Genomic DNA, 27,257 nt, shown 5'->3' on the forward strand with positions numbered 1-27,257 from the left:
TGGACCAGACCAAACCCCTTCAAAACATATTCTGGATTAGTGGTGCTGGAAGAGCACAGCAGTTCAGGCAGCATCCGAGGACAGGCAAAATTGACGTTTCGGGCAAAAACCCTTCATCAGAAATAAAGGCAGAGAGCCTGAAGCATGGAGAGATAAGCTAGGGGAGGGTGGGGGTGGGGAGAGAGTAGCATAGAGTACAATAGGTCAGTGGGGGAGGAGATGAAGGTGATAGGTCAGGGAGGAGAGGGTGGAGTGGATAGGTGGAAAAGGAGCTGGGCAGGTCGGACAAGTCCAGACAAGACAAGGGGACAGTGTTGAGCTGGAGGTTAGAAACTAGGATGAGGTGGGGGAAGGGGAAATGAGGAAGCTGTTGAAGTCCACATTGATGCCCTGGGGTTGAAGTGTTCCGAGGCGGAAGATGAGGCGTTCTTCCTCCATGCGTCTGGTGGTGAGGGAGCGGCGGTGGAGGAGGCCCAGCACCTCCATATCCTCGGCAGAGTGGGAGGGGGAGTTGAAATGTTGGGCCATGGGGCGGTTTGGTTGATTGGTGCGGGTGTCTCGGAGATGTTCCCTAAAGCGCTTTCTCCGCCTCATCTTCCGCCTCGGAACACTTCAACCCCAGGGCATCAATGTGGACTTCAACAGCTTCCTCATTTCCCCTTCCCCCACCTCATCCTAGTTTCTAACCTCCAGCTCAACACTGTCCCCTTGTCTTGTCCGGACTTGTCCGACCTGCCCAGCTCCTTTTCCACCTATCCACTCCACCCTCTCCTCCCTGACCTATCACCTTCATCTCCTCCCCCACTGACCTATTGTACTCTATGCTACTCTCTCCCCACCCCCACCCTTCTCTAGCTTATCTCTCCACCCTTCAGGCTCTCTGCCTTTATTCCTGATGAAGGGCTTTTGCCCGAAACGTCAATTTTGCCTGTCCTCGGATGCTGCCTGAACTGCTGTGCTCTTCCAGCACCACTAATCCAGAATCTGGTTTCCAGCATCTGCAGTCATTGTTTTTACCCCTTCAAATCATAGCGAATCCTCTCTCTCTTATCCTTTTTAAAAGGCAAGTGTAAGGCACTGCATTTCAGATGTGATTTGTTTAGTCAAACTGCTAGGTTTTAAGCAAAATAAAATTTATCCTTACACTACAGTTATAATACAAAGAAGAATTGGCATAACTTTAATTATATCAAAATAGTTAACAAATGTAATAGATGATTTAACTATTAGTTATCAACTGATCCAATATGTCAGCATCCCATAAACAATGCCTTGTCAAAGGCAAATTCAGCAAAACCGATTTCCCTCATTTCCTATCTCCTCCAGTCCAGGAGAAGGAACACTGTCAGAAAGAATCTAGCAGCAGAGAGAGAGTTGTGGCTGGTAGTTTCAACTCCAACAATCCCAACGTCAATAGCTGAAAGCAAAACTAAAATCCAGGGTTGTTTGAGCCTGACTCCACACACACACACACACATTCATTTTTAAACATAAAAAAAATGCTCCTGACTTTGCTTTTCCAAGCAGCAGAAACCTTGGCACCAGATTTACAATACCCCTCTTAAAGAGAAAGAGGACAGAACCAATCCCTCTTAAATGTACAACGATACTAATTGAACTGAAAACTTTTTGCTGGACTCTGCCAGTAGAATCATGGAACAATTGTAGCACTGGAGGCCACTGGATCTACTGTGTCCATACTGCAATGAAAATCATAGGAGATAATATGTTTGTGACAAAACTTCATTGACTTGATTGCAGCATTGAGTTTACCTTACCATTAAACATGCTTTGTATCCATCCAACTGGTACCAGGTATTGCTTTTATAATTAACATTTTATGCTTTACAAAGAATGAAAATAAAATAGAGAACAAAACACATCTAAACTATTTATTACATAAGACTACCAAACTTGTGACACCATTATAAGATGACACTCCTAGGCTGCCCTCACAGTCATATACTATTTTGACTTGGAAATATCAATGTTCCTTCACCGCTGCCAGGTCAAAAATGTGGAACACTCTCGCCTTCCCAAAAGGCAGTGCAGGTCTTCCTATCACAGTGGTTCAAGAAGGCAGCCCATCATCACCTTCTCAAGGCAACAAGGGATGGGAAACAAATACTGGCCTGGTCAGTGATACTCACGTGAGGAATCATGAAATCAGGGGAAAATTAGACACCTGGAGCAGGGTATGATTTTGATACCACAAAAGATATAACTGATATTCGTATGTCTTGAAAATTGACCTGATGAATGCAAGGGACAAGGTTCAGCAAAGTTTGCCTTTTTTTCAAGCAGTGCTAAATAAGCAGAAGACGTTTCCAGTGGAAAAAATGGTTGCTACCTAGACAGTTGTAGATGTAACAACGAGAGGGGGAAATGAGAATGTTTTGTTTGTTTACTTTACATAATGAGTTGCTGTGATCTGGAATACAGTGCGTGCACGAGTGGTGGAAGCAGATACATGAGGAGCGTTCAAAGGTGAATTTGATAAATACTTGGATAATAAACATATGCAAGGTTATGGGGAAGAGGCAGTTGGGAGTGGAGTTGATTGAATGGATCTTTCAACGCGCCAGCACATACAAGGGGGCTGAATGGTCTTTTTCAATGCTAACTGATTCTGTGACTGCAGCCACTGTGGATCTTTATCAAACAAGAATATATAGAGTACTTATACATTAGGCCTTCAAATGCCAACCATCTTTAAATGCTGGGAAATTCTAATAATTCACAACAGTCCGATAGCTTTTGTCAAGGGAGCAACAGAGTAAACGTTTTTGAGTCAAGGAGGAGAACTGGAGGTTCTGAAGAATAGTCCTTCTGGACCTGAAATATGTCTTTACAGATGCTGCTGTCAGTGTTCCCAGCATTTTTCTGTTTTCATTTCAAATTTCCAGCCTCTGCAGTATTTTGCCTTTTAAGTTTAATAGATGGGTCTATGTTTTTGACTATATTTTTCAGAGCGTACAAAGCAAGAATACATTTTGTCTTCTCAATCTTATCACCTTTCCACTCATTCGAAATAGCAAACATGGTGCGTTTTTTCATCCCAGTATAATCCGACAACATTGCAAACTAGGAAAGAGAAAGGGAGACAGGTAAATTGATATGAAATGAGTTGAGGTGATTATATTCTACATCACCAATAAAATGTATTGACATTAGCTGATCATTGGCTTATTGCTGCTTGAGGGAGCTTGCTGTGTACAAACTGGCTGCTGTATTTCCTGTATTGCAACAGAATCCCAATTTGCTGTGAAATGTTTGGGAAATGCAGAGATTATGAAAACAATTATCATTTAAGTCTGTTGTTAAACTGGAGAGGGTGCAGGAAAGACTTACAAGGATGTTACCAGAACTGGAAGGTTTGAGATCTCGGAAGAGGCTGGAAAATGCTGGGGCTTTTTTCCCCTGGGAGATTAGAGGCTGAAATGTTGACCTTATGTATAAAATCATGACAGCTATGGATAGGGTAAATAGGCAATGTCTTGTTTTCCCCCTAAAGTAGGGGACTCAAATTGGAGGGTATAGGTTTAAAGGTGAAATGGGTAAGAATTAAAAGAATCTGAGGTGTAACTTTTTCATTTAAATTGTGGTACCGTGAATGGAGCGAGCTGCCAGTGGAGTGGTGGAGGCTGGTACAATTACAGCATTTAAAAGGCATCTGGATGGATATATGAATAGGAAGGGTTTAGAGGGACATGGGTCAAATGTTAGTAAATGGGACTAGATCATACTGGGATGTCTGGTCAGTGAGTTGGACCAATGGGCCTGTTTCCGTGCTGTATAGCTTCATGACTCTCGAAGTCATTTTGAATCATGAGGAAAGCTCACCACTGGGTCAAAATCCTGAAACTCCCTTCCAAGCAGTACTTCAGATGTAATCACACAGAGTGCAGGCCTTGTTCAAGGTCGTGACTCATCACCGCCTTCTCAAAAGTAGTTAGGGCCAGGCCACAAATGTTGGCCATGCCTTGTTGTTCACATCCCATGAAAGAATAAAAATGATGTTAGCTCCCCAAAAGTTTGTTGATACAACTTCCCTTCAGTAATATCATTTTGATTCTGTCACTCTCTTTGTGTGCCTATCCCTCTGCCATCCCATCTATTTTTGTCACATCTGCAAACATGGCGATTGGATATTCACTTTGCTAATCCAAGTCACTGATGTATAGTGTCAATAATTGTTACTCCAGCACTGATTCCTATGACACACCACTAGTTCCAGATTTAACCTTCCTGGAAATGCTCTCTGTATCCCAAATTTTCTGTCTTCTATATTCCAATCCTTAAAACCTGATGAGGAAATATATAACTCTTCTTTTACTGTCATCACACCTGTTTATATGTTCTTAGATTGTATAGTGCACTTGATTTTAGAAATGAAAACCCTTCAATTACCTTCCGTTTTAGTTTTCTGTTTTCATAAATGCGATTATAGCTTTTCTGTGGTATCCTCAATTGATCAAAGTTGTTCCCAATCACAATATTGTAAATACCTGAAAAGAGACGATAGTTGAAAAAACGAATGTTAAATGTAAAACAGAATGGTGACAAAGGTTTATCAGCAGACAGCAAAATAATCTTACCTTTCTGTGATACAATGGTTTGTAGTTCCTGAAATTGCTTCATCAAATCCATATTAATGCCCTCCATAGTGAAAATATTAAAAATGAATGCAACAGCATGAATTACATTTTCTGGAATGACTGGATTTTGTGCACCATCTGAATGAGGATTGAAATCCTGCAACTAAGGTGAAGAAAAATAAACCTGTTATACTGAAAGCTACCATAAATATTCATAAGTATTCTGTATTAAGGAAAATGCTGATTGAAGGGGTTCCTATCAGCCCCTCTTTTTTTTTCCCCCACAACATTCCTGATGAAGGTCTTATGCCCAAAACATCAACTCTCCTGTTCCTCAGATGCTGCCTGACCTGTGCTTTTTACAGTGCCATACATTTTGATTGACTTTCCAGCATCTGTCATCCTCACTTTCTCCCATTTGTGTCATACAAGACCCATTCATCTTATTCACCAATCTTAGTGAGATCAAGATTGCCCCCATACTGAAAGGGTTGCCTTCACTCTCCATGAAACCAGAACAGTGTATTCTTCACAATTTATTTATTTTTCCATGTTTCATTTTCTTTGTGCATTTAGACGATGCTTTACATTTCAGTTATATGCTCTTCGGTTACTTTGCTTAATCTGTTCTTTAATACTCTGTCCTTGTGTGTTGTTCTTGGACTATTCTGTGTTTAGTCACGCTGTCCTGTGCATAATTCTTGGATTATTCTCTAGAATTTTCTATTACTGGGTTTTAAAATTCATTCAAGGGAAATGGGCATTACTGGCTAGGCCAGCAATTATTGCTCATCCCTACTTGCCCAGAGGGCATATGAGAGCCAACTATATTGTGGGTTTTGAGTCACATGTCAGTCAGACCAGGTAGAGACAGCAGACTTCCTTCCTTTTTAAAGGACATTAGTAAACCAAGTGATCACATGATTGCCCTTGGTTAGATTTTTATTGAATCTTCCAAGGTATTCAAACCCATATCCTCAGAACATTAGCTGGGATCCTGCGTTACTAATCCAGTGATATTACCACCCTACCACTGCCTCCCCAACTCCAAAGCTGTGTGTTAATTTTGATTTTTCCATTAATTACACATTTTCCACTGATATATTTTGACGTACAGATCTATCTTGGAATGCTTAATTCAAATGCATCACTATTCACTTTTAACGTGGAGTCTGAAAAGGTATTTTCAATTTTCTGTGGTCTCAGAACAAATACATTTTTTACATATAGCATTGCTCTTCCATATTTTCTTCAGATATTTTGGTATAAACCCAATTACAAATCCCTTTAACTGATTTCATTATGGTACATTGTATTGATGTAGTTTATTGTAGCAGTAGATTTATGCAAAATTTTCTTACTTTCAGACTTGGCTTAGTTTCATCTTCTGCATGAAATATTAAATCAAAGCTCCCTTCAGCAGTTCGAAACAACAATTTATTGATTTATCACTTTCCTGTTTTGTGGGAATTTGTTGTGTTTTCTGCATTGTTAAGCATAATATTCTAACTTGAGAACCTATCAATACAGTATAAACTCTTGGCTTTTTGATAACCTTTGTGTTTTGGGGTATTGAGCACATGCTTTTTTTTGACAGATATTCCTTTAAGTCTAAAGTAAAGCCTTTGGTATGAGTGGATTAAAAAGACCAGAAGTCACATGACACCAGGTTATCGTCCAACAGGTTTATTTGAAACCATAAGCTTTCAAAGGTGTTGCTCGTTCATCAGGTGAAGCAATGCTCAGAAAACTTATGATTTCAAATAAACCTGTTGAACTACAACCTGGTATCATGTGACTTCTGACCTTATCCACTCTAGTCCAACACTGGCACCACCACAGAGTGAGATAGTACTTGTAGACCTGCGCTTTGTTGGTCTGGACGGTGTCCAAGAATGTGGGATAGATCACAGTCACTGGTTAAAACGACTAATGTGCAGAATTCATTTGAGTGACAAAATGAGGGATCCTATGTATCGGAGAGTACTTTGGAGAATTCTGCAACAACTCTCCAACAATGCATGGTGCTACATGCCACAGGCTAACAATGTGCATAGTTTACAAAGTGGAAAAGGCTGACAGAAGTATCACTTTAATATTTTGAGAAATACAACACTTTTTCAATTCTGGCACTATGTGCTCTGGTCTCTGAAGTTAAAGTGAGCACACAACCAACTTGCTGTGAGATGGAAGTGCTACCAGTTTAGCTTCTGCTGTCAGATACAAAGCTTTGTCGTGTAAACATTGCCCCTCATTCCAAAGAAGAGCTTGAATTTAGTGAAATTGTCTGAAGTTTTACAAGTATGAAATTGTTTTGTAAACTCACAACAGTTCCTGGTGGCACCCTTCCTTCCAGTATCATTGTTAATAGTTCCTTTCTCTTGTCCACATCTTTCAATGAATCCCAGCCAGCAGTATCCCAAAACTGCAATGAGTTTGACTTGTAGGACTTGAGCTGTTAAATAATTTTTTAAAAGATTTACAATTATACAGTTCCTCTCACATCCTTAGCATGACCGAAAGATCTTTACTGTCAGTGAAGCAACATTCTGAAATCTGTTCACGGCTGCAATACAGAAAATATCAGAATCAATTTCTGACCAGCAGACACCCACAAACAGCAATGAGTTAAATAACAAATCATTTGTTTTCAACATGGTCAGAGGACAAATATTGATCCTAGTCATTAGGATGACCACCTCTGCTATTCAAAATAATGGCTGTGGGATCAGTGAAGGCTTCTGTAGTGTTTGTTTTAACATCTTTTCCTAAAAATGTCACTTCATTGAGAGTGTCTGAATTAGTGTTCAAACTGCTGAAACAGAATTCAAATCTCAAACATATGGCTTAATGCACTGCTTCAATAAAAATAACTATACATATAAAAATCAAATTTAGGGATTGGATCATGTACAAGCAACATAACAGGGCCTTAAGGAGTGTAGTGGAACAAAGGGACCTTGGAGTTCAGGTGCAGGGTTGGTAGACAGGGCAGTGAAGAAGGCTTTTGGCACACTGGCCTTAATCAGAAAGAACAAAGAAAATTTACAGCCCAGGAACAGACCCTTCAGCCCTCCAAGCCTGAGCTGATCCAAATCCACTGTCTACATCTATTTCCCAATTCCTAAGCATCTGTATCCCTCTGCTCCCCACCTACTCATGCATCTGTCCAGATGCACCTTAAATGAATCTACTATGCCTGCCTCCATTACCTCTGCTGGCAACACGTTCCAGGCACCTACAACCCTCTGTGTAAAATATTTGCCATGTATATACACTTTAAACTTTTCACCTCTCACCTTGAAAGCATGACCTCTCGGTATTGAATCCTTCACCCTGGGAAAACGCTTATCTCTATCTACCCTGTATATACCCTTCATGATTTAATAAACCTCAATCAGGTCCCCCCTCAATCTCCTTTTTTCTAATTAAAACAATCCTAACCTACTCAACCTCTCTTCATAGCTAGCACCTTCCATACCAGGCAACATCCTCATAAACCTTCTCTGCACCCTCTCCAAAGTATCCACATCCTTTTGGTAATGTGGCGACCAGAACTGTACACAGTATTCCAAATGCGGCCGAACCAATGTCTTGTACAAATTTAACATGACCTGCCAGCTCTTATACTCAATACCCTGTCTGATGAAGGCAAGCATACCATGTGCCTTCTTGACCACTCTATGCACCTGTGCAGCCACCTTTGGGTACAATAGACTTGAACTCCCAAATCTCTCTGCTCATCAACTTTTCCCAAGGCTCTTCCATTTACAGTATAGTTTGCTCTAGAATTAGACTTCCCAAAATGCGTCACCTCACATTTGCCTGGATTGATCTCCATTTGCTACTTCTTCGCTCAACTCTCCAATTTATCTATATTCTCCCATATTCTTTGACAGTCCCTTATGCTTTCTGCTACTCCACCAATCTTTATGTCACCTGCAAACTTACTGATTAGACTAACAATGCCCTCTTCCAGATCATTTATGTATCTTACAAACAACAGTGGCCTGTTGCTCAACTAGTTCTTTATCCACCTAGCCAGAACACCCTGCACACCATGTGACTTCACTTTCTCCATTACTCTACCATGGGAAACCTTATCAAACGCCTTACAAAAGTCCATGTATATGAAATCTACAGCCCTTCCTTCATCTATCAACTTGGTCACTTCCTCAAAGAACTCTATTAAGTTGGTAAGGCACGATCTACCCCACACAAAACTGTTGCCTATCACTGATAAGCCCATTCTTTTCCAAATATAAATAGATTTTATTCCTCAGTAACTTCTCCAGCAACTTTCGCACTACTGATGTCAGGCTTACTGGTCTGTAGTTATCAGTCAAGACACTGAGCATAGAAGTTGGGAAGTTATGTTACAGTTGTTAAAGATATTGGTGAGGCCACATTTGGAGGATTCTGTTCAGTTTTGATCACCTTGCTATAGGAAGGATGTTATTAAACTGGAAAGAATGCAGAAGAAATTTACAAGCATGTTGCGAGGACTTAAGGGTCTGAATTATAGGGAGAGGTTGGACAAACTAGAACATTTTTCTTTCGAGCGTAGGAGACTGAGAGAGGGATTTTATAGAAGTGTATACAATCATGAGAGGCATGGATAGGGTGAATGCGCTGAGACATTTTCCCAGGGTTGGGGAATCAAGGATTAGAGTTTAAGGTTCAAGGGGCAAGAATAAAAGGGAACCTGAGGGGCAACTGTTTTACACAGAAGGTGGTACACATGTGGAATGAGCTGCCAGCCTAAGTGGTTGAGGCTGGTACATTAACAACATTAAAAATAGCATTCAGACAAATACATGGAGAGGAAAGGTTTAGAAGAATATGGGCCAAGTGCAGGGAACTGGGGTTAGTGTTGATGGACATTTTGGTTGACATGGACCACTTTGGGCCGAAGGGCCTGTCTCCGTGCTGTGGACTCTCTAATAGTGCAAAAGCCGTGAGTTCAAATCACACTTTCTAAATTGAGCAAAATACCCTTGGTCATTTCAAACTTTTATATTGTTCAAAGAGAACAGATATGCCATTAAAGCTTTTCATCTTGCACTGATAAGGACCGAATCACAGGAATATGAAATTTCAAAGGGTAAAAATCACCCAATTTAATACTGAACATCAGCTTTAAAAATCTTTTAAGTGCCAGTCTCAGTAACTGATGCTATTGGATTGTGTTAAATATCTAACCGTGTCATTAATCTGCCTGAAGGGAAGGGCAGCTGTCATTCTTTCCAAGCCGGGTCTCGATGTGGAGAAAGTGAGGACTGCAGATGCTGGAGATCAGAGTGGAAAAATGTGTTGCTGGAAAAGCGCAGCAGGTCAGGCAGCATCCAGGGAACAGGAGAATCATCGTTTCGGGCATAAGCCCTTCTTCAGGAATGAGGAAGGTGTGCCAAGCAGGCTAAGATAAAAGGTAGGGCGGAGGGACTTGGGGGAGGGGCGTTGGGAATGCAATAGGTGGAAGGAGGTTAAGGTGAGGGTGATAGGCCGGAGAGGGGGTGGGGGCGGAGAGGTCGGGAAGAAGATTGCAGGTCAAGAAGGTGGTGCTGAGTTCGAGGGTTGGGACTGAGATAAGGTGGGGGGGAGGGGAAATGAGGAAGCTGGAGAAATCTGCATTCATCCCTTGTGGTTGGAGGGTTCCTAGGCGGAAGATGGGGTGCTCTTCCTCCAGGCGTCGTGTTGCCATGGTCTGGCGATGGAGGAGGCCAAGGACATGCATGTCCTTGGCGGAGTGGGAGGGGGAATTAAAGTGTTCAGCCACAGGGCGGTTGGGTTGGTTGGTGCGGGTGTCCCAGAGGTGTTCTCTGAAACGTTCCGCAACTAGGCGGCCTGTCTCCCCAATGTAGAGGAGGCCACACCGGGTGCAGCAGATGCAGTAAATGATGTGTATGGACGTGCAGGTGAATTTGTGACGGATATGGAAGGATCCCTTGGGGCCTTGGAGAGAAGTGAGGGGGGAGGTGTGGGCACAAGTTTTGCATTTCTTGCGGTTGCAGGGGATGGTGCCGGGAGTGGAGGTTGGGTTGGTGGGGGGTGTGGACCTGACAAGGGAGTCACGGAGGGAGTGGTCTTTCCGCAACACTGATAGGGGAGGGGAGGGAAATATATCCTTGGTGGAGGGGTCTGTTTGGAGGTGGCAGAAATGACGAAGGATGATACGATGTATCTGGAAATTGGTAGAGTGGTAGGTGAGGACCAGTGGGGTTCTGTCCTGGTGGCGATTTGGAGGGGTGGGGCTCAAGGGCGGAGGAGTGGGAAGTGGAGGAGATGCGGTGGACAGCATCGTCAACCATGTCTGAGGGGAAATTGCGGTCTTTGAAGAAGGAGGCCATCTGGGTTATTCGGTATTGGAATTGATCCTCCTGGGAACAGATGCGGCGGAAGCAAAGGAAATGGGAATATGGGATGGCATTTTTTACAGGGGCAGGGTGGGAGGAGGTGTAATCTAGGTAGCTGTGGGAGTTGGTCGGTTTAGAGTAAATGTCCGTGTTGATTCGGTCGCCCGAGATAGAAATGGAGAGGTCTAGGAAGGGGAGGGAGGAGTCTGAGGCAGTCGAGGTAAATTTGAGGTCGGGATGGAAGGTCCTTGTGGGAGCATGAGGTAGTGCCAATACAGTCATCGATGTAGCAGAGGAAAAGGTGGGGGGTGGTGCCAGTGTAGCTGCGAAAGATGGACTGTTCCACATATCCGACGAAGAGGCAGGTATAGCTGGGGCTCATGCGGGTGCCCATGGCTACTCCTTTGGTTTGGAGGAAGTGGGAGGATTGGAAAGAGAAGTTGTTCAGACTGAGGACCAGTTCAGTCAGTCGAAGGAGGGTGTCAGTGGAAGGGTACTGGTTGGGTCGGCGGGAAAGGAAGAAGCAGAGGGCTTTGAGGCCTTTGTGATGGGGGATGGAGGTGTATAGGGACTGGATGTCCACGGTGAAGATAAGGTGTTGGTGGCCGGGGAAGCGAAAATCATGGAGGAGATGGAGGGCGTGGGTGGTGTCCCGAACATAGATGGGGAGTTCTTGGACTAAGGGGGACAGGACCGTGTCTCGATGTGACAACATTTAAAAGACATTTAGACAAATATATTGAGAGGAAAGGTTTAGAAGAATATTGGCCAAGTGCAGGGAAATGGGTTGATTCTTAACGAGTTGTATCTGGGTGAGAAAGGGTGGGCACTAAGTACCAGCCTTGCCTACAATGCCTACATTCTAAGGATTTAATTTCAAAAATAGGTGGGAGAGGGTACCTTGGTTGTGATAGAATCAGGATGGACTCCAGTTGGGACACAGCTTATCGTTCTTCTACTTGGATTCAGAGCTGAGAGAAATGTATTAATGGTGGCTGATTTACCAGCTCCCACCAAGCCAACCAGCAAGATGTTTATACAGTGCCCACATTTTGTGGGAGGGTTGTATGTAGACAGATGGCACCTCAGAGCTTCCAAGACACTGTCAAAGAACAAGAATTAAAGGAGTTAGATCTCAGGGTGAATTTGTTCAAATAAAGTAAACATTATTCTTCTTGTACCTGGTTTGGAAACACAGTTCCTGAACAAGACAACTTACCTATGGTTACTAGTTAAACGGCGAACAACATGATACCTTGGGTATGAAGTAGGTGGATGTTTCTGCTTTGAAAAATCTGAAATTAAAATTTATTACGTTAAATTCTACTTCTTAAATATCAGTGGGATGCAGAAACAACACACTTACAACCTCCCACATCAGCATTCAGTTATAATTACAAAATCCATAACATGCAAAAGAATTAAATAACTAGTGTCCAGGCTTTGAAAAAAATCAAATTGATTTTATATTAATTTTCCCTTTAGAAATGACCCTGACAATGGACTGCAATTTATGTCCAGGCATATTTCACAGGTTCCTGTATGTGTGGTAAGGGTGACATTATCAGACATATGGCCTCCAGCAGGCAGAATTCGCACTTGGGTAGATCAGGCAACTTTCTCAGAGATGTTCGCAATGATTGACATAATTGTAGATGCACATAGAATTAGTATCCAGTGCTTTGACTAGCAAATTTGACCAAGATCGAGCTTGTTTGAGAACAATTGGAAATTGTTATACAATTGTGTTATTCATCACAAGATTAACAAGTTGACTGTGCAAATACAAATAAATTGTTATTGTTTTGTAGCCATTATGGAGACATGGTTGCAAAGTGACCAAAGCTAGAAATTGAATATTCAAAAGGTATTTGATCCTTTTGAAGAATAAAGAAAAAATGTCATTGTTCATGAAGAGAATGATATAGAAGCGAGAAATGTTAATGACTCAGAAGATGACAATGTACAATTAATTTTGGGTGGAAATGGGAAATACCAAGGAAATCTAGTCCCTAGTGTGAGCAGTTTACTGGGCCTTAAAGCTTATTTCAAAAAATAATGGAAACCTGTAAGAAAGGAACAAGAGCAAACATGGGCTACTTTAATCTCCATAAAAATCAGACTGATCAAATGTAGTTTTGAGGACAATTTCATTGTGTATTTTCAGGACAGCTTCTCAGAATACCATGTTCTTGTACCAACTGGGGAATAGACATCTTAAACCTGGTAAAATATGATACAAATGAATTGATTAACAATCTAGCAAAATTCCCACCATGTATAAATGATCACAACACTATAATTTCACTCAGTTTGACCATGAGAAACTTCGGCCAAAACTGGTGTCTCAAACGTAAATAAAGATACAGTAATTCAAAGAATACTGAGGTCCTAAAGTGGAGTGGAAAACACTGATTATAACGTAAGAGTAGCAGATATCTAAAGAGATATTTAATAACTTTCAAATGTTTTTCTTTTATGCAAGTATGATCTCAGGTGATGATAATACTGGACAAGTTAGATCACAGAGCAAGACTTAGCTTGATAGATCATAGGTTTACCTTTCATTTACTTACGAGTCAGTCACTGTACATATTCACAAGAGGTTTCCAAAGTACTTTTAACAAAAGGACATCAAAGATCATTACATAAAAGAATTACACAAGAATGTGAAGCTATCCAAGAAGTATTTGAAACAAACTCTTTAAACACCTTGTAGACACTCAAACTCAGTGAAGGGTCATCTGTATTTCCATGCTAAAAGTTCCTTATTTGTTTGGCTGTAAGCAGTTTCTACTCTTGCAAGGTTCTGTGTATTCATTCAATACAATTATCTTCAATCAATGTCTCTCCCAGTGACATTTAAACAAGCTGCCACCGATGCTCAGTATTCATAGTATTTGCTTAAACTCACCTCAACAACCTGAGAGGATTTCTTCCTTTCTGACACCACAAAGGCCTTCTGCTTCTGGAGTTTTTTTTCTGAGTAACTCAGGACTTCTCCCTTCTGCCCTGACTATTTGGAGACTGCTAAACTAAAAGCACTTGTACTGTTGTTGACTTTTCCTCTCTGGATGAACCTGTGCCAACGTCCCTCTCTCTTTCTGCACGGGTTATAACACTCAAATGAACAAATACTTTAGCAATTGTCTCTACAGTGGTGATTTGGTCATCATTTAACAGAAATTATGAGGTTACATGTCATACTGGATCTTAAAATTGGCCAAACATTGAGCTGGTAATATGAACATGACTGTTAACTTTATCAAGCAGCACAATAACAGGAGTTTTCAGCACTGGGATCCCAGCCCTCTGAATCCTTCAAACATCCAAGCAACATCTGTTGTTCCTGTCACTTACGTCCATCCAGATTTCCACCTTACCTTCCAGGCTGACCTCAGAATCAGTTGAGTCTTCGCCCCAACTCGAATCTGTCAGAGATTCAGGGAAGAAGCAGATGTGAATTAGGAAGCTGTTGCTGAGACGTGTGCAAGAGTTGGTAGTTGTGGACTTTTTCTGCCTCAACAATGACAGTGTATTGGGAATTTTATTGTGTATTTTAAAAGGTGGCCTCAACTCTTAGTAAACATTTGCTTTATTGTATTTTTCCTGATTTGACTCAAGTCCCAATATACCATGCCGGCTGTTGGAATTTAAATTCAATTAATAATATCTGGAATGAAAAACTCATCTCAGTATTGGTGACTGGGACAACTGATGCCATTTTAAAAATCTGACTTACTCATATCCTTTAGGAAGAAATATGTCATCCTTACCAGTTCTAACCTAACAGCAACTCCAGGTTGCCCACGGTATTGTGGATGATTCTTAACTACCTTCTGGAAACATCCAGCAAGGCACTGGATTGAGGAGCAGATAGCAATTAGAAATCACTGATAATGAGCATCCAAGTTGAGAGGGTAATAGGAAAGGCAAATGGAAAGGGAATGGAGTTTAAAAATGGGAATATCTTTCTAAAAATACACAAGGAACTAATCAGACCGTAGCTGGAATACTGAGAACAATTTCACCAATTACTGAAGGGAAGATATACTGGCATTGGAAGCACTGCAGATAAGGTTCACGAGGCTGACATCGGGAATAAAGGATCTGGCTTATGAGGCGATGTTGTACTCATTGGTGTTTAAAACAATGAGAAGAGGCCTTATTGAAACATAAAAGATTCTTCGGGAACTTGACAAAGTAGATGTGGATAGGTTGGTTTCCCCTTGTGGAAGAGTCTAGGATAAGAGGCCAAAATATCAGAATCAGGAGAGGCACAGGCTGACATCCCAAGAAAACCAAAATCAATTTGAGAGCTTAAAGTTTTCAGTATTCTCCTTTTTCTACTGAATGGTAGTTGACCAGGTGCACAGTTCTGTGTTGATTTACAAATATTGATCTTCAGCTGTCACATTAAATCTACCCCATTAATGTGGGGAAACATTTACCCTGATAATAACCCACACCCTGGGTAGAGGCAGATCGTGAACTAGAACAATTGTTAACCTATCGTTTCCTGTTGCCATCTTGACTGTGTACCACTTCGGTACAGCTGAAGCCAGAATGGGTACCACCCACCTCTCCAAAGAAGCTGCAAAGATTGACAAAGAGAAACAACCAGATATGGGCGGCTGCTCATTGGGTCGGTGTTATAAAGCAGAGGTTACTCCCTCTTTTAAAAAAAACTGTAACACCCAAGGAGGAGTACCTCTCCCTATAATCTGTAAAAAGAGTTTGAAAAGTGGTGTAACCTGCTTTTCAGCAATTTCGAGCAGTTAAACAAAATAAATTCCTGACACTGACTTTAAAATCAACAAATACAATTCATTTATCTAACTCTACCAATGAACAACTTAACTAAACTATTAACAAATCAAATAAATTTGTTCTAACTACTAACTATTCACAAGTAATCTAATGGTATGCTGTTCCAATACCACTCATAAAACAAAACAATAGAATTTAGTCTCTCAAAATTACAGCCAGTTTATGTGTCTTCCAGCATGTTCTGTGCCTTTTCCATTGATTCTTTTCTCAGGAATGCCTTCTCTGTCATTGGTACCATTGTTATTTGGATGGTCCTTCTTCTAAGACACAGAATCAGTGGCTCGCACAATCATCTATTTCAAGCACTGAGGGTGGTTAATTCTTGAAGATGGCAGTTAGCTCTTGGCTCCATGTCCAACTGCCTCCTTTATACCCTTGATGACATATCAATATTTCTTACAATAGGACTAGTCCTATGTTGTCAAAACCATCAGATTTAAATTTAATAGGCTTTTGGTGTCTTACGTACCTAGTTCAAACTGGCTAAATTGAAAAGACTGGCGTCTTGGTAAAAATCGCCGCTTAGCCTGCTAACTGTATGGCCTTTCGATGCAAATGTTTCAGTTCCATGCTCTCTGTACACCTGCAAACTCCCAACCTGCTGCTCACATACATTCATACATTTAAATCCCCACACACAGAAAAATCACCATCATTCAAATGGTCCACATTATGCTCCCCCCCCCCCCCACATCTTTAGAATTTTACAATTTTTACAATTTTACAAACCTAATTCTAACTTGCTGCCTCCCAGTTTACAATTTCCTTCCCAGCGAAGTTGGGTAGAGTATGTCACTCGACCATAACTGAGGAACAGGTCTGTGTCAGACGGGGGGTGGTGGTGGGGATGGGCACCAAAACAGGGGCTTCCCTAAAATTATAGCAGGCAAATTCATCAACCCATCAAGACATTAACCTGTGTCCAAATCATAGACATAGTATGTTACATCAGCCAGTGACCAAATAAGAAGTGCCCAGCCCCATTCCAAACCCTGACAATAAGCCCAAAATACAAGATAACAAATCCAAACCCACCCCCCCCGCTCCCTGTATATTACTTACCTTCACTCACAACGTTCTCCGGTATCACTCTTACCCCCATTTCAGTCAGATCCTGTGGTTTTATATGCAATATTGAGTAAGTCATTTGAAGATCTTCTATATCTGAAAGAAGTGTATTTCAATGAGAAATGTTCTGGCTGGGCATTGTGAAAATGGCAGGGAGGAACAAACAGGGCAGTTTTTATATCTCTCAAAGACCAGTACATTGTGAATTTATCCCGTATATTTTATCAGTACAGAGGAACCTCGATTATCCGAATATGTATTATCCAAATATCGGATTATGCAAAGGAGATCTCAAGGTCTCGATAGAAACATTATATCAAAGACGTGTTTCCAACACTGTTGGCATCTTTTGTTTACAGTGATTAAATGTGAACTGGGCTAACTGAAATGCTGGTGGGACCAGTCCTGGACTGATGGGAGCCCAGGAGGACCATCTCCAAATGACTGACTTCCCGCCCTCTCTCTCTTCGCACACTTTCCCTTGAGTTCTATACAGGTGTGTACTCTAAACCCCCGTTCCCCAAATAATCTCTCCAACATTGTCCTGTACAGGGCAAAGACAGAACCTGTCAAAAAGTTCTGTGCGCGCACGCTATTTGGAGACTCAACCCCCAAAAGGCAGCAGCAGTCTTGTTGTTGGTGTCCAGTCTGGCTGCCCTGGAGAGGGGGTATGGGTGGGTGGGAGGCAGGCGGGGGGGGGTTGGGCGAGGAGCAAGGTTAGAGGGCTGGGGTGGGGGCGGTGTTGGACAGGGCAGAAGGCTCATGCAGTGTGCTGCTGCCTAGTGTCCTGAATGGGAAGCAGACTTAACAGAAAACTCCGAGGCCCAGAAGAAAGGTATTGAATCAATTAACCGAATATTCAATTATCTGAACCAAATAGTTCCCTCCCATCTCGTTCAGATAATAGAGGTTCCTCTGTATTCTATTCTGAGCAGACACATTTTGTGTTGTATTTTACCTGATTTTTCTCCTAGTTCCTCATCATATATTTTCAGGTATCTGAATCTGGATATCCAAATCAATTTGAGGGTCCACTAGAGTTTTGGGAGCCCACCTTTCCTCCAGGAAAGATAACTGAAGGGGTATTGAAGTCTTGAGTCTCCCCAACTTCCACCTCCAACTGTTAAACACTCTCAATCACATTGTGGAACCATTTCCCTCAGCATTAATTAACGCAGTGGCAGGACAGCCACTGTGAACCAGAATACCATTACCGTGACCTATCCTTGCGGATCCTCTCATTGTCTCGGACACTACTGTTTCAGGATGGGAACCACTCACTTTCCAAAGAAGTTTTAACAACTGTTCTTGGTAGCTGGAGAGGCAACACAACAAGGACTAGAAAGATTATCATCAGAACACACTGGCACTGGGAGGAGCAGAAGAACCAGTACCAGGTCACAAAGGGACAGGGAAACCCCATACTAGATCAGGAAGGGAGCTCCATGAAGCTGTACAGATGGAAGTTTCAGTGCACTGAGATCTTTGGAGCTCCCAGCACCAAACATTGACACTCAAGCCGTAGGTATCCATCAACACCACAACCAAGAGTTTTCTGCACTGGTGACCCAGACCCTCTGATGTATGCTTCTTAGTCCCATCACAGAGCCCCAACTTCAGCACACTCCGCTTTCACTTACATTCATCCAGGCTAGCATCGTTGTTTTCTGAGCTGTCCTCTGAATCAGTCGACACTTTCCACCAGTTCGACTGAGAATCACCGTCTAGTCTGAAGGGATCAGTCAGAGACTCATCTGCGAATGAAGAAGCAGGCATTAATTACAAACTTGCTGGTTGCCTGTTGTGGATACAGTTGGTAGTTATGGAGAACAATAGTTTCTCAATCTCTCCGACAACTCTGTTACTAGAGGAAATACACAAGTGTCAGAAACTGGACGGTGGCTGGTACAGGCAGTTTTTAGATGTCTCAAGTGACCATATTTTGGGAGCCTTGATGTGGAGGTGCTGGTTTTGGACTGGATTGGACAAGGTCAGAAATCACAACAGGTTATTGTCTAATAGGCTTATTTGAAATCACAAGCTTTCTGAGTGCTGCCCATTCATCAGGTGAAGTGAAGAGAAGCACTCAGACACAGAATTCATAATCTGAGAGATCAAAGGACATGCAAATAGTGTGATTAGAGTGTTGACAAGCCAAATAATAGATCTCTGTAGATGATCAAGAGTGTCAGATGGCATGAGTAAAGCGCCAACAGCTGCACAGCAGGTAAGACCAAAGAAACCAAATGGCTGAAATAATATGATAGATATGAGTCGCATGCCCAAGGGTCTAGCCAAAGTAACAAGTAATCTATAACTGTACAAGCTAATTAGAGAGATCATAACGAGTTATAAAAGTAATGGTGTCAAAACAGGACAGGAAGGAAGATTTTACAACTATAGAATAGTTTGGTGGGGTCACGTGTAGCGTGACATGAACCCAAAATCATGGTTGAGGCCGTCTTAATAGGTACAGAACTTGGCTATCAGTTTCCACTCAGTGATTGTGTTGTTATGTATCTTGAAGGCCACTTTCCCAAAGATTAGAGGCTGAATGTCCATGATTGCTGAATTGTTTCCCGACTGGGAGAGAACATTTCTGTCTGGTGATTGTTGTGTGCTGTCCATTCATCCATTGTCATAGGATCTGCATGGCCTCGCCAATTTACCATACATTGGGGCATCTTGCCTGCAGCTTATGAGGTAGACAGCATTGGCCGAGTCGCATGAGTTTCTGCCATGTATGTGGTGGGTGACGTTCCCATGTCTGATGATAGTATTTATATCAATGATCTGACAACTCTTGCAGAGGTTGCTGTGGCAGGGTTGTGCCCTGTTGTGGTTTATGTTTATCTGGAGGCTGAGTAGATTGCTATAAACAATGGTGTGTTTCAGACTTGGTGGTTGTTTGAAGGCATTAAGTGGAGGCATAGGGCTATCTTGGTGAGTCTGATGATGGCATGAAACTTATTTGTATCGTTGTGTCGTTACTTCAGTGATTTCTCACCGTGAGTCCAAAGGAAGAAAATGTCGTCAAAGTATCTGATGTATAGCATCTGTTTGAGATCCGGCACAGCAAAGAGGTTTTTCTTGAACTTGTGCACGAAAATGTTGTCATATTGGGATGCAAATTGGATCCCCATTGCTGTGCAATGTATCTGGGTAAAGACATGGACCATTCCTGCTCATCCAGAGAGCGAGAGCGAGTGGGAGACAGAGCAAGAAAGCAGCTTCACAGACCCAGAGGTAGAGCCAGAGAGACAGCAACTGTGTAAATCTACAAGAGACTAGGCAAGTAACTATGACATGCTAAATAGTATTAAAGCTTAGTTTCATGTTAAAGATTACTGTAACTTTGTTCCTAAAGTTGTGACTATTTTGTATTGGTACTGGTGTGTATCCATTTTCATTTGATCACTTTGGTATTGTGGGACACCTTGGCAAACTCCTTCACAACATTCTGGTAGGAATTGTGTGTAACCTGATTAAAGTATAACAGGGAACACTTCATACTGGGATAACTGTTTAGCTGTGCTGTACTGTTCTGTATTGCCTTCTCACCCACCCCATATCCCATCTTACCACTAACAACTTCCATTCCCCCCTCTAGCTGTGACGTTGCTATTGTGTGGAAGTATTTATCTCAAGAAACACGCCAGGAAAGACAAATAGAGGAGGGGACACCTTTTCTCTTGAACCCTCTTGCGGTTCTATTACCTGATTCTCGCATACATAGTGAGTGTTTGTCTGTCCATCTTTCTTCTTTCCATCTGCCAAAAGATATCATCCTTTCTTCAGAGAGAGAGAGAGACAGCAAGTGCTGGAGAGGATTTTGACCTGGCCTGCCAACGGGGAATATCAGCACAAGCGAAGTTCTAAGTCTAGCCGGGATTGTGGGAGGGTAATTTTTGTAACTGAAAAAAAGCGGAATGTGATGGCGGAACATTGGGGATGAACAGGGAATCGTGGCGGGAGAATACTGGACAGTAATTTATATCGCAGATTTCTTTATTGCACAATTACTCAGCGGTTTTCCGGAATTCCCTTCTGTAGTGCTTATTAACTCTCATGCAGAGACCAGAGGAGAAACTCCTAGTCTATTTCCTCAAGAACTGCACCAACCGCTTTTGGCAGTTGCTGAGGAGGAAAGGTAACAGTGAAGGTGAAGGGTCACAGTGGGAGTGGGGGGGACAGGCGCCACTGGGTCACACCGGGAATGGGGGGGAGAGAGAGAGACCGTCACTGGGTCACACCGGGAATGGGGGGGGGGGGGGGGGGCGGGAGAGAGACCGTCACTGGGTCACACCGGGAATGGGGGGGCGGGAGAGAGACCGTCACTGGGTCACACCGGGAATGGGGGGGGCGGGAGAGAGACCGTCACTGGGTCACACCGGGAGTGGGGGGGAGAGAGAGAGAGACCGTCACTGGGACACCTCGGGAATGGGGGGGGGGGGGGGGGGGGAAGAGAGAGACCGTCACTGGGACACACCGGGAATGGGGGGGGGGGGGGCGGGAGAGAGACCGTCACTGGGTCACACTGGGAATGGGGGGGAGAGAGAGAGAGACCGTCACTGGGACACACCGGGAATGGGGGGGAGAGAGAGAGAGAGACCGTCACTGGGACACACCGGGAATGGGGGGGGGGCGGGAGAGAGACCGTCACTGGGTCACACTGGGAATGGGGGGGCGAGAGAGAGAGACCGTCACTGGGACACACCGGGAATGGGGGGGAGAGAGAGAGAGAGACCGTCACTGGGACACACCGGGAATGTGGGGGGGGGGGGGGGGAGAGAGAGACCGTCACTGGGTCACACCGGGAATGGGGGGGGGGGGGGGCGGGAGAGAGACCGTCACTGGGTCACACCGGGAATTCGGGGAATGGACACTCAAACAGTTACACCAGGACAGGGGTAGTTATCCCCATCATCGGGTCACACGGAAGAACCGTGGAGGCATCTCTCCAGGATCGGGGTCCAAATACGTTCTAGATCAGTAGTGCTGGAAGAGCACAGCAATTCAGGCAGCATCCGACGAGCAGCAAAATCGACGTTTCGGGCAAATGCCCTTTCCTGATGAAGGGCTTTTGCCCGAAACGTCGATTTTGCTGCTCGTCGGATGCTGCCTGAACTGCTGTGCTCTTCCAGCACCACTGATCCAGAATCTGGTTTCCAGCATCTGCAGTCATTGTTTTTACCTCGTCTTTACCTCACCTACCTTGAACCTCCGACCGGGAGCAATTGACAGACTGGTCCGAATCCGAACTGGCGGAGCTGGCCATACCTGTTTCTCCAAGTCGGAGAGACACACATCAATATCAGAAAGTGAAAGCAGCTCTCTCACTCGATTGACACAGAGCAGGAACATTGGAACATAACACCTCTTTCATTGGACAGGAAAAATGTCCTTCAGAGGCAAGTCGGCCAATCACTGACTGTCTGTCTCGGCGGGATACGGGGCCAGTGGCCTGCCCGATTCCTTCACAATTCTGAGAGAGTGTGGCCCTCAGCTGAGGCAGGGCAGACTGTAGAGAGGTTAGGTACCGGCGCATTGCTGCAAGCGTGGAGCGGAGGATCTTGATGGAGAACCGTTGCTGGTGTTTTTGAATCTGTAATCTGTACTGTTTGTCCTGTTCGGGTCCGAACTCTGCTGGTTTAAAGGTGGTCCGGAGTCCGTGTGGGGTGAGTTGGTTACGGAGACAGGCACTGAGGAAGCAAATGTGGCTGTGATACCGAGTTTGTTTCAGGACATGGTTGAAGAGCTTCAGGGCTGAGGAAATGACCTGGGAGTTGCAATGAGAGAGAGACTCCCTGAGATTCTTGTAGAGAGAGGAGGAAAACTTCTTCAAGGCAGGCATCCTTGCAAGAGGATTCGCAGTAGGGTTAAAATCAACGAGGTAAAAACAATGACTGCAGATGCTGGAAACCAGATTCTGGATCAGTGGTGCTGGAAGAGCACAGCAATTCAGGCAGCATCCGAGGACAGGCAAAATCGACGTTTCGGGCAAAAGCCCTTCATCAGGGCTTTTGCCCGAAACGTCGATTTTGCCTGTCCTCGGATGCTGCCTGAATTGCTGTGCTCTTCCAGCACCACTGATCCAGATTCCTTCACCTGACGAAGTAGCAGTGTTCATTGTCAAAAAGCACACAACACCAATTAGTAGTCCAACAGGTTTATTTGGAGCAGTAGCTTTCGAAGCACTGCTTCTTCATCAGATGGTTGTGGAGCAGAATCGTACGACTCAGAATTTATACCAACAGGATTGCAGTGACATGGAATGTAATATTAAACAAAATTAACCTGAGTCTTTCATCTTTGAGAATGATCATGTTACTTTTGGTTTCTTTATATCTAAATCCCAGAACTTTTTTTAAAGTTACATTCTCAAGATAGCTTTTAACAATAGGTGCTATTTTAGATCATGCATTGGAGGTGTGAGGTTAAAGTTTGTCCATGATCCAATGTTAGGTCAGACTGATTCTATTTCTGAAGTGGGATTTACAGAATTTTACATGGATTTATGCATTTTTTTACAAAATAAAATGTAATTCTGTAAGTACAAATTCACCCCACAAACGTGTATGTGGGAGGGGGTGGGGTGCGGGGTTTGAGTGTCTTTGAGAGACTGTGAATGAAATGGAGTATAAGTCTGAGAGGGTGCATGTATGCGTGCGAGTATGGGGGGTGTATGTGTGAGCGTATGAGAGAGTGCTTGTGTAAGAGAAAGGGTCTGCGTGGGTATGTGGGTCTGTAGGATACATGCACATGCGCTTGTGTGAGAGTACAGTGCAGTGGGATCACCTGTAGTGCGACATGAACCCAAGGTCCTGGTTGAGGCCATCCCCATGGGTACCGAATTTGACTATTAGCCTCTGCTCAGCTACTTTGCATTGTTACCTATCCCGAAGTCCACCTTGGAATATGGTCACCTGAAGGTCCGTGGCCAAATATCCTGGACTACTGAAGTATTCCCCAACTAGGAAGGAACACTCCAGGCTGGTGATTGTTGTGTGGTGTCCATTCATCCGTTGCTGCAGCCTCTGCTCGGTCTCGCCAATGCACCATGCCTGAGGGCATCCTTCCCTACAATGTATGACATAGACAATATTGGCTGAGTCATGTGATTACCTGCCCTGTACATGCTCAGAAAGTTTGTGATTTCTGACCCGTACATTAGCAAGAGAACACACAGACTCTGACCCATACAAGTCACATGACACCAGGTTATAGTTCAACTTTGACCCATGGACAGTGAAGAAATGACAACATAGTACAAAATTAGGGTGGTGAGTGAATTTTCAATAAATTATTAGTCAAGTTCAATTTTATGCTTGTGGAATTTGGTATTAACACAACTGGACCTGATACAAAGGCACTGTGTGTAAACCAGTGAAACCTCCTACTCTTCCTTATAGAAATACAGTGTGGGCAAATTAGTGAAACATCCTTCATTCCTTTGCAAAGTTTGTGACGGTTTGTAGCTCAGGTTGAGATTTAGGGTGTAGGTTTGCTCGCTGAGCTGTAGATTTGATATCCAAACACTACATAGGACAAACAGGAAGAAAGTTAGCCACCAGGATACACGAACACAAAAAGACACGACCCTCTCTCCCTTGTAGCCCTACACACGGATGAAAAAAGCCACCATTTCGACTGGGACAACACATCTATCCTGGGACAGGCTAAGCAAAGGCATGCCAGAGAATTCCTGGAGGCCTGGCACTCCAATCACAACGCCATAAACAAACACATAGACCTGGATGCCATCTATCAACACCTCAGAAAATGAACAGGAAATGACATCACCACAAACCCCCAGGAACTCCATCCAGGAGAAAGATATAAATAGAAAGCAGGAGACAACAGCTTCGCTTCACTTGGAGGTCGCCACTGATGATGTTACCTAGCCAGGTAACGAAACGTCTGGATATCAAATCTACAGCTCAGCGAGCAATCCTACACCCGAAATCCTTCATTCCCTTGTTAAAACTGAGAGTATCTGCATGGCATATTCTGCAGTGGATCAAGAAGATAGCTCAGTAATGTCTTCTGAACAGCAGTTAGGTATGGGAACAAAAGCTGTCCTTATCTGTGACAACCAGACCCCATCAGCAAATAAAAATAAAAAGTAAGATTAAAAAGTGGCACTGTACACCTGTAACCTGCTAAAATAATGCATTTTTTTGATTATATTCCCTTCAGTGTGGAAACAGTGTGGCCCAACAAAGTCCACACCGACCCTCCGAAGAGTAATCCACCCAGACCCATTCCCCTACCCTATATCTACCCCTGATTAATGCATCCACATTTTTTAAGTTAATACTTCCATTGCGGTTTGCAGATGTGGTCTGAGCTTCAACAATTCAGAACGCTCAAATGATTGCTTATTCAGAACTCCATAAGACCATAAGACATAGGAGTGGAAGTAAGGCCATTCGGCCCATCGAGTCCACTCCGCCATTCAATCATGGCTGATGCGCATTTCAGCTCCACTTACCAGCGTTCTCCCCGTAGCCCTTAATTCCTCTAGACAACAAGAATCTATCAATCTCGGCCTTGAAGACATTTAGCGTCCCGGCTTCCACTGCACTCCGTGGCAATGAATTCCACAGGCCCACCACTCTCTGGCTGAAGAAATGTCTCCGCATTTCTGTTCTGAAATGACCCCCTCTAATTCTAAGGCTGTGTCCACGGGTCCTAGTCTCCTCGTCTAACGGAAACAATTTCCTAGCATCCACCTTTTCCAAGCCATGTATTATTTTGTACGTCTCTATTAAGTCTCCCCTTAATCTTCTAAACTCCAACGAATACAATCCCAGTATCCTCAGCCGTTCCTCATATGTTAGACCTGTCATTCCAGGGATCATCCGTGTGAATCTCCGCTGGACATGTTCCAGTGCCAGTATGTCCTTCCTGAGGTGTGGGGACCAAAACTGGGCACAGTACTCCAAATGGGGCCTAACCAGAGCTTTATAAAGTCTTAGTAGTACATCTCTGCTTTTATATTCCAACCCTCAATCACGGACTCAACCTGCATGTTTACCTTTAGAGAATCCTCGACTAGCACTCCCAGATCCCTTTGTGCTTTGGCTTTATTAATTTTCTCACCATTTAGAAAGTAGTCTATGCTTTTATTCTTTTTGCCAAAGTGCAAGACCTCGCACTTGCTCACGTTAAATTCCATCAGCCATTTCCTGGACCACTCTCCCAACCTGTCTAGATCCTTCTGTAGCCTCCCCACTTCCTCAGTACTACCTGCCTGTCCACCTAACTTTGTATCATCGGCAAACTTCGCTAGAATGCCCCCGGTTCCCTCATCCAAATCATTAATATATAATGCGAACAGCTGTGGCCCCAGCACCAAACCCTGCGGGCCACTGCTCGTCACCGGCTGCCATTCTGAAAAAGAACCTTTTATCCCAACTCTCTGCCTTCTGTTAGACAGCCAATCCTCAATCCATCCCAGCAGCTCACCTCAAACACCATGGGCCCTCACCTTGCTCAGCAGCCTCCCGTGTGGCACCTTATCAAAGGCCTTTTGAAAGTCTAGATAGACCACATCCACTGGGTTTCCCTGGTCTAACCTACTTGTTACCTCTTCAAAAAATTCCAACAGGTTTGTCAGGCATGACCTCCCTTTACTAAATCCATGTTGACTTGTTCTAATCAGACTCTGCTCTTCCAAGAATTTAGAAACCTCATCCTTAATTATGGATTCTAGAATTTTACCAACAACCGAGGTTAAGCTGATTGGCCTATAATTTTCCATCTTTTGCCTTGATCCTTTCTTGAACAAGGGGGTTACAACAGCCATCTTCCAATCATCCGGGACCTTTCCTGACTCCAGTGACTCTTGAAAGATCTCAACCAATGCCTCTGCTATTTCCTCAGCCACCTCTCTCAGAACTCTAGGGTGTATCCCATCGGGGCCAGGAGATTTATCAATTTTAAGACTTTTTAACTTTTCTAGCACTATCTCTTTCATAATGGCAACCATACTCAACTCAGCCCTGTGACACCCTTTAATTTTTGGGATATTACTCATGTCTTCCACTGTGAAAACTGACGCAAAGTACTTGTTAAGTTCTCCTGCTATTTCCTTATCTCCCATCACTAGGCTTCCTGCATCAGTTTGAAGTGGCCCAATGTCTACTTTTGCCTGTCGTTTGTTTCTTATGTACTGAAAGAAACTTTTACTATTATTTCTAATATTACTGGCTGGCCTACCTTCATATTTGATCCTCTCATTTCTTATTACACTCTTTGTTATCCTCTGTTTGCTTTTGTATCCTTTCCAATCTTCTGATTTCCCACTGTTCTTAGCCACTTTATAGGATCTCTCTTTTTCTTTAATACATTTCCTGACTTCCTTTGTCAGCCAAGGTTGTCTAATCCCTCCCCGGTTAATCTT

The 27,257-nt window shown here is 43.4% G+C and overlaps 1 protein-coding gene across 2 annotated transcripts; it reads right to left on the reverse strand.

Annotated features, from left to right (window-relative positions):
* Positions 1–1,878: 1,878 nt before the first annotated feature.
* On the reverse strand, positions 1,879–22,181 carry LOC122544220 (uncharacterized). 2 transcript variants are annotated; one of them, XM_043683296.2, is made up of 10 exons: positions 22,064–22,181; positions 18,490–18,603; positions 16,844–16,945; positions 14,335–14,382; positions 12,171–12,246; positions 11,852–12,053; positions 6,925–7,053; positions 4,599–4,761; positions 4,411–4,508; positions 1,879–3,084 (listed from the first exon to the last, which is right to left on the reverse strand). In XM_043683296.2, exons 1-10 carry the CDS (start codon positions 22,125–22,127, stop codon positions 2,890–2,892), a joined length of 1,191 nt encoding a protein of 396 aa, XP_043539231.2. In that variant the 5' UTR covers positions 22,128–22,181; the 3' UTR covers positions 1,879–2,889. The 2 variants fall into 2 exon arrangements, with proteins under 2 accessions (XP_043539231.2, XP_043539230.2); XM_043683295.2 differs by lacking the exon at positions 22,064–22,181 and adding an exon at positions 20,567–20,707.
* Between the last annotated feature and the right edge of the window lie 5,076 nt (positions 22,182–27,257).

The sequence above is a fragment of the Chiloscyllium plagiosum genome, unplaced genomic scaffold, assembly GCF_037043375.1.
Source record: "Chiloscyllium plagiosum isolate Xiang-an unplaced genomic scaffold, Cpla_swu_hap1 HiC_scaffold_38, whole genome shotgun sequence".
NCBI classification, from domain to species: Eukaryota; Metazoa; Chordata; class Chondrichthyes; order Orectolobiformes; family Hemiscylliidae; genus Chiloscyllium; species Chiloscyllium plagiosum.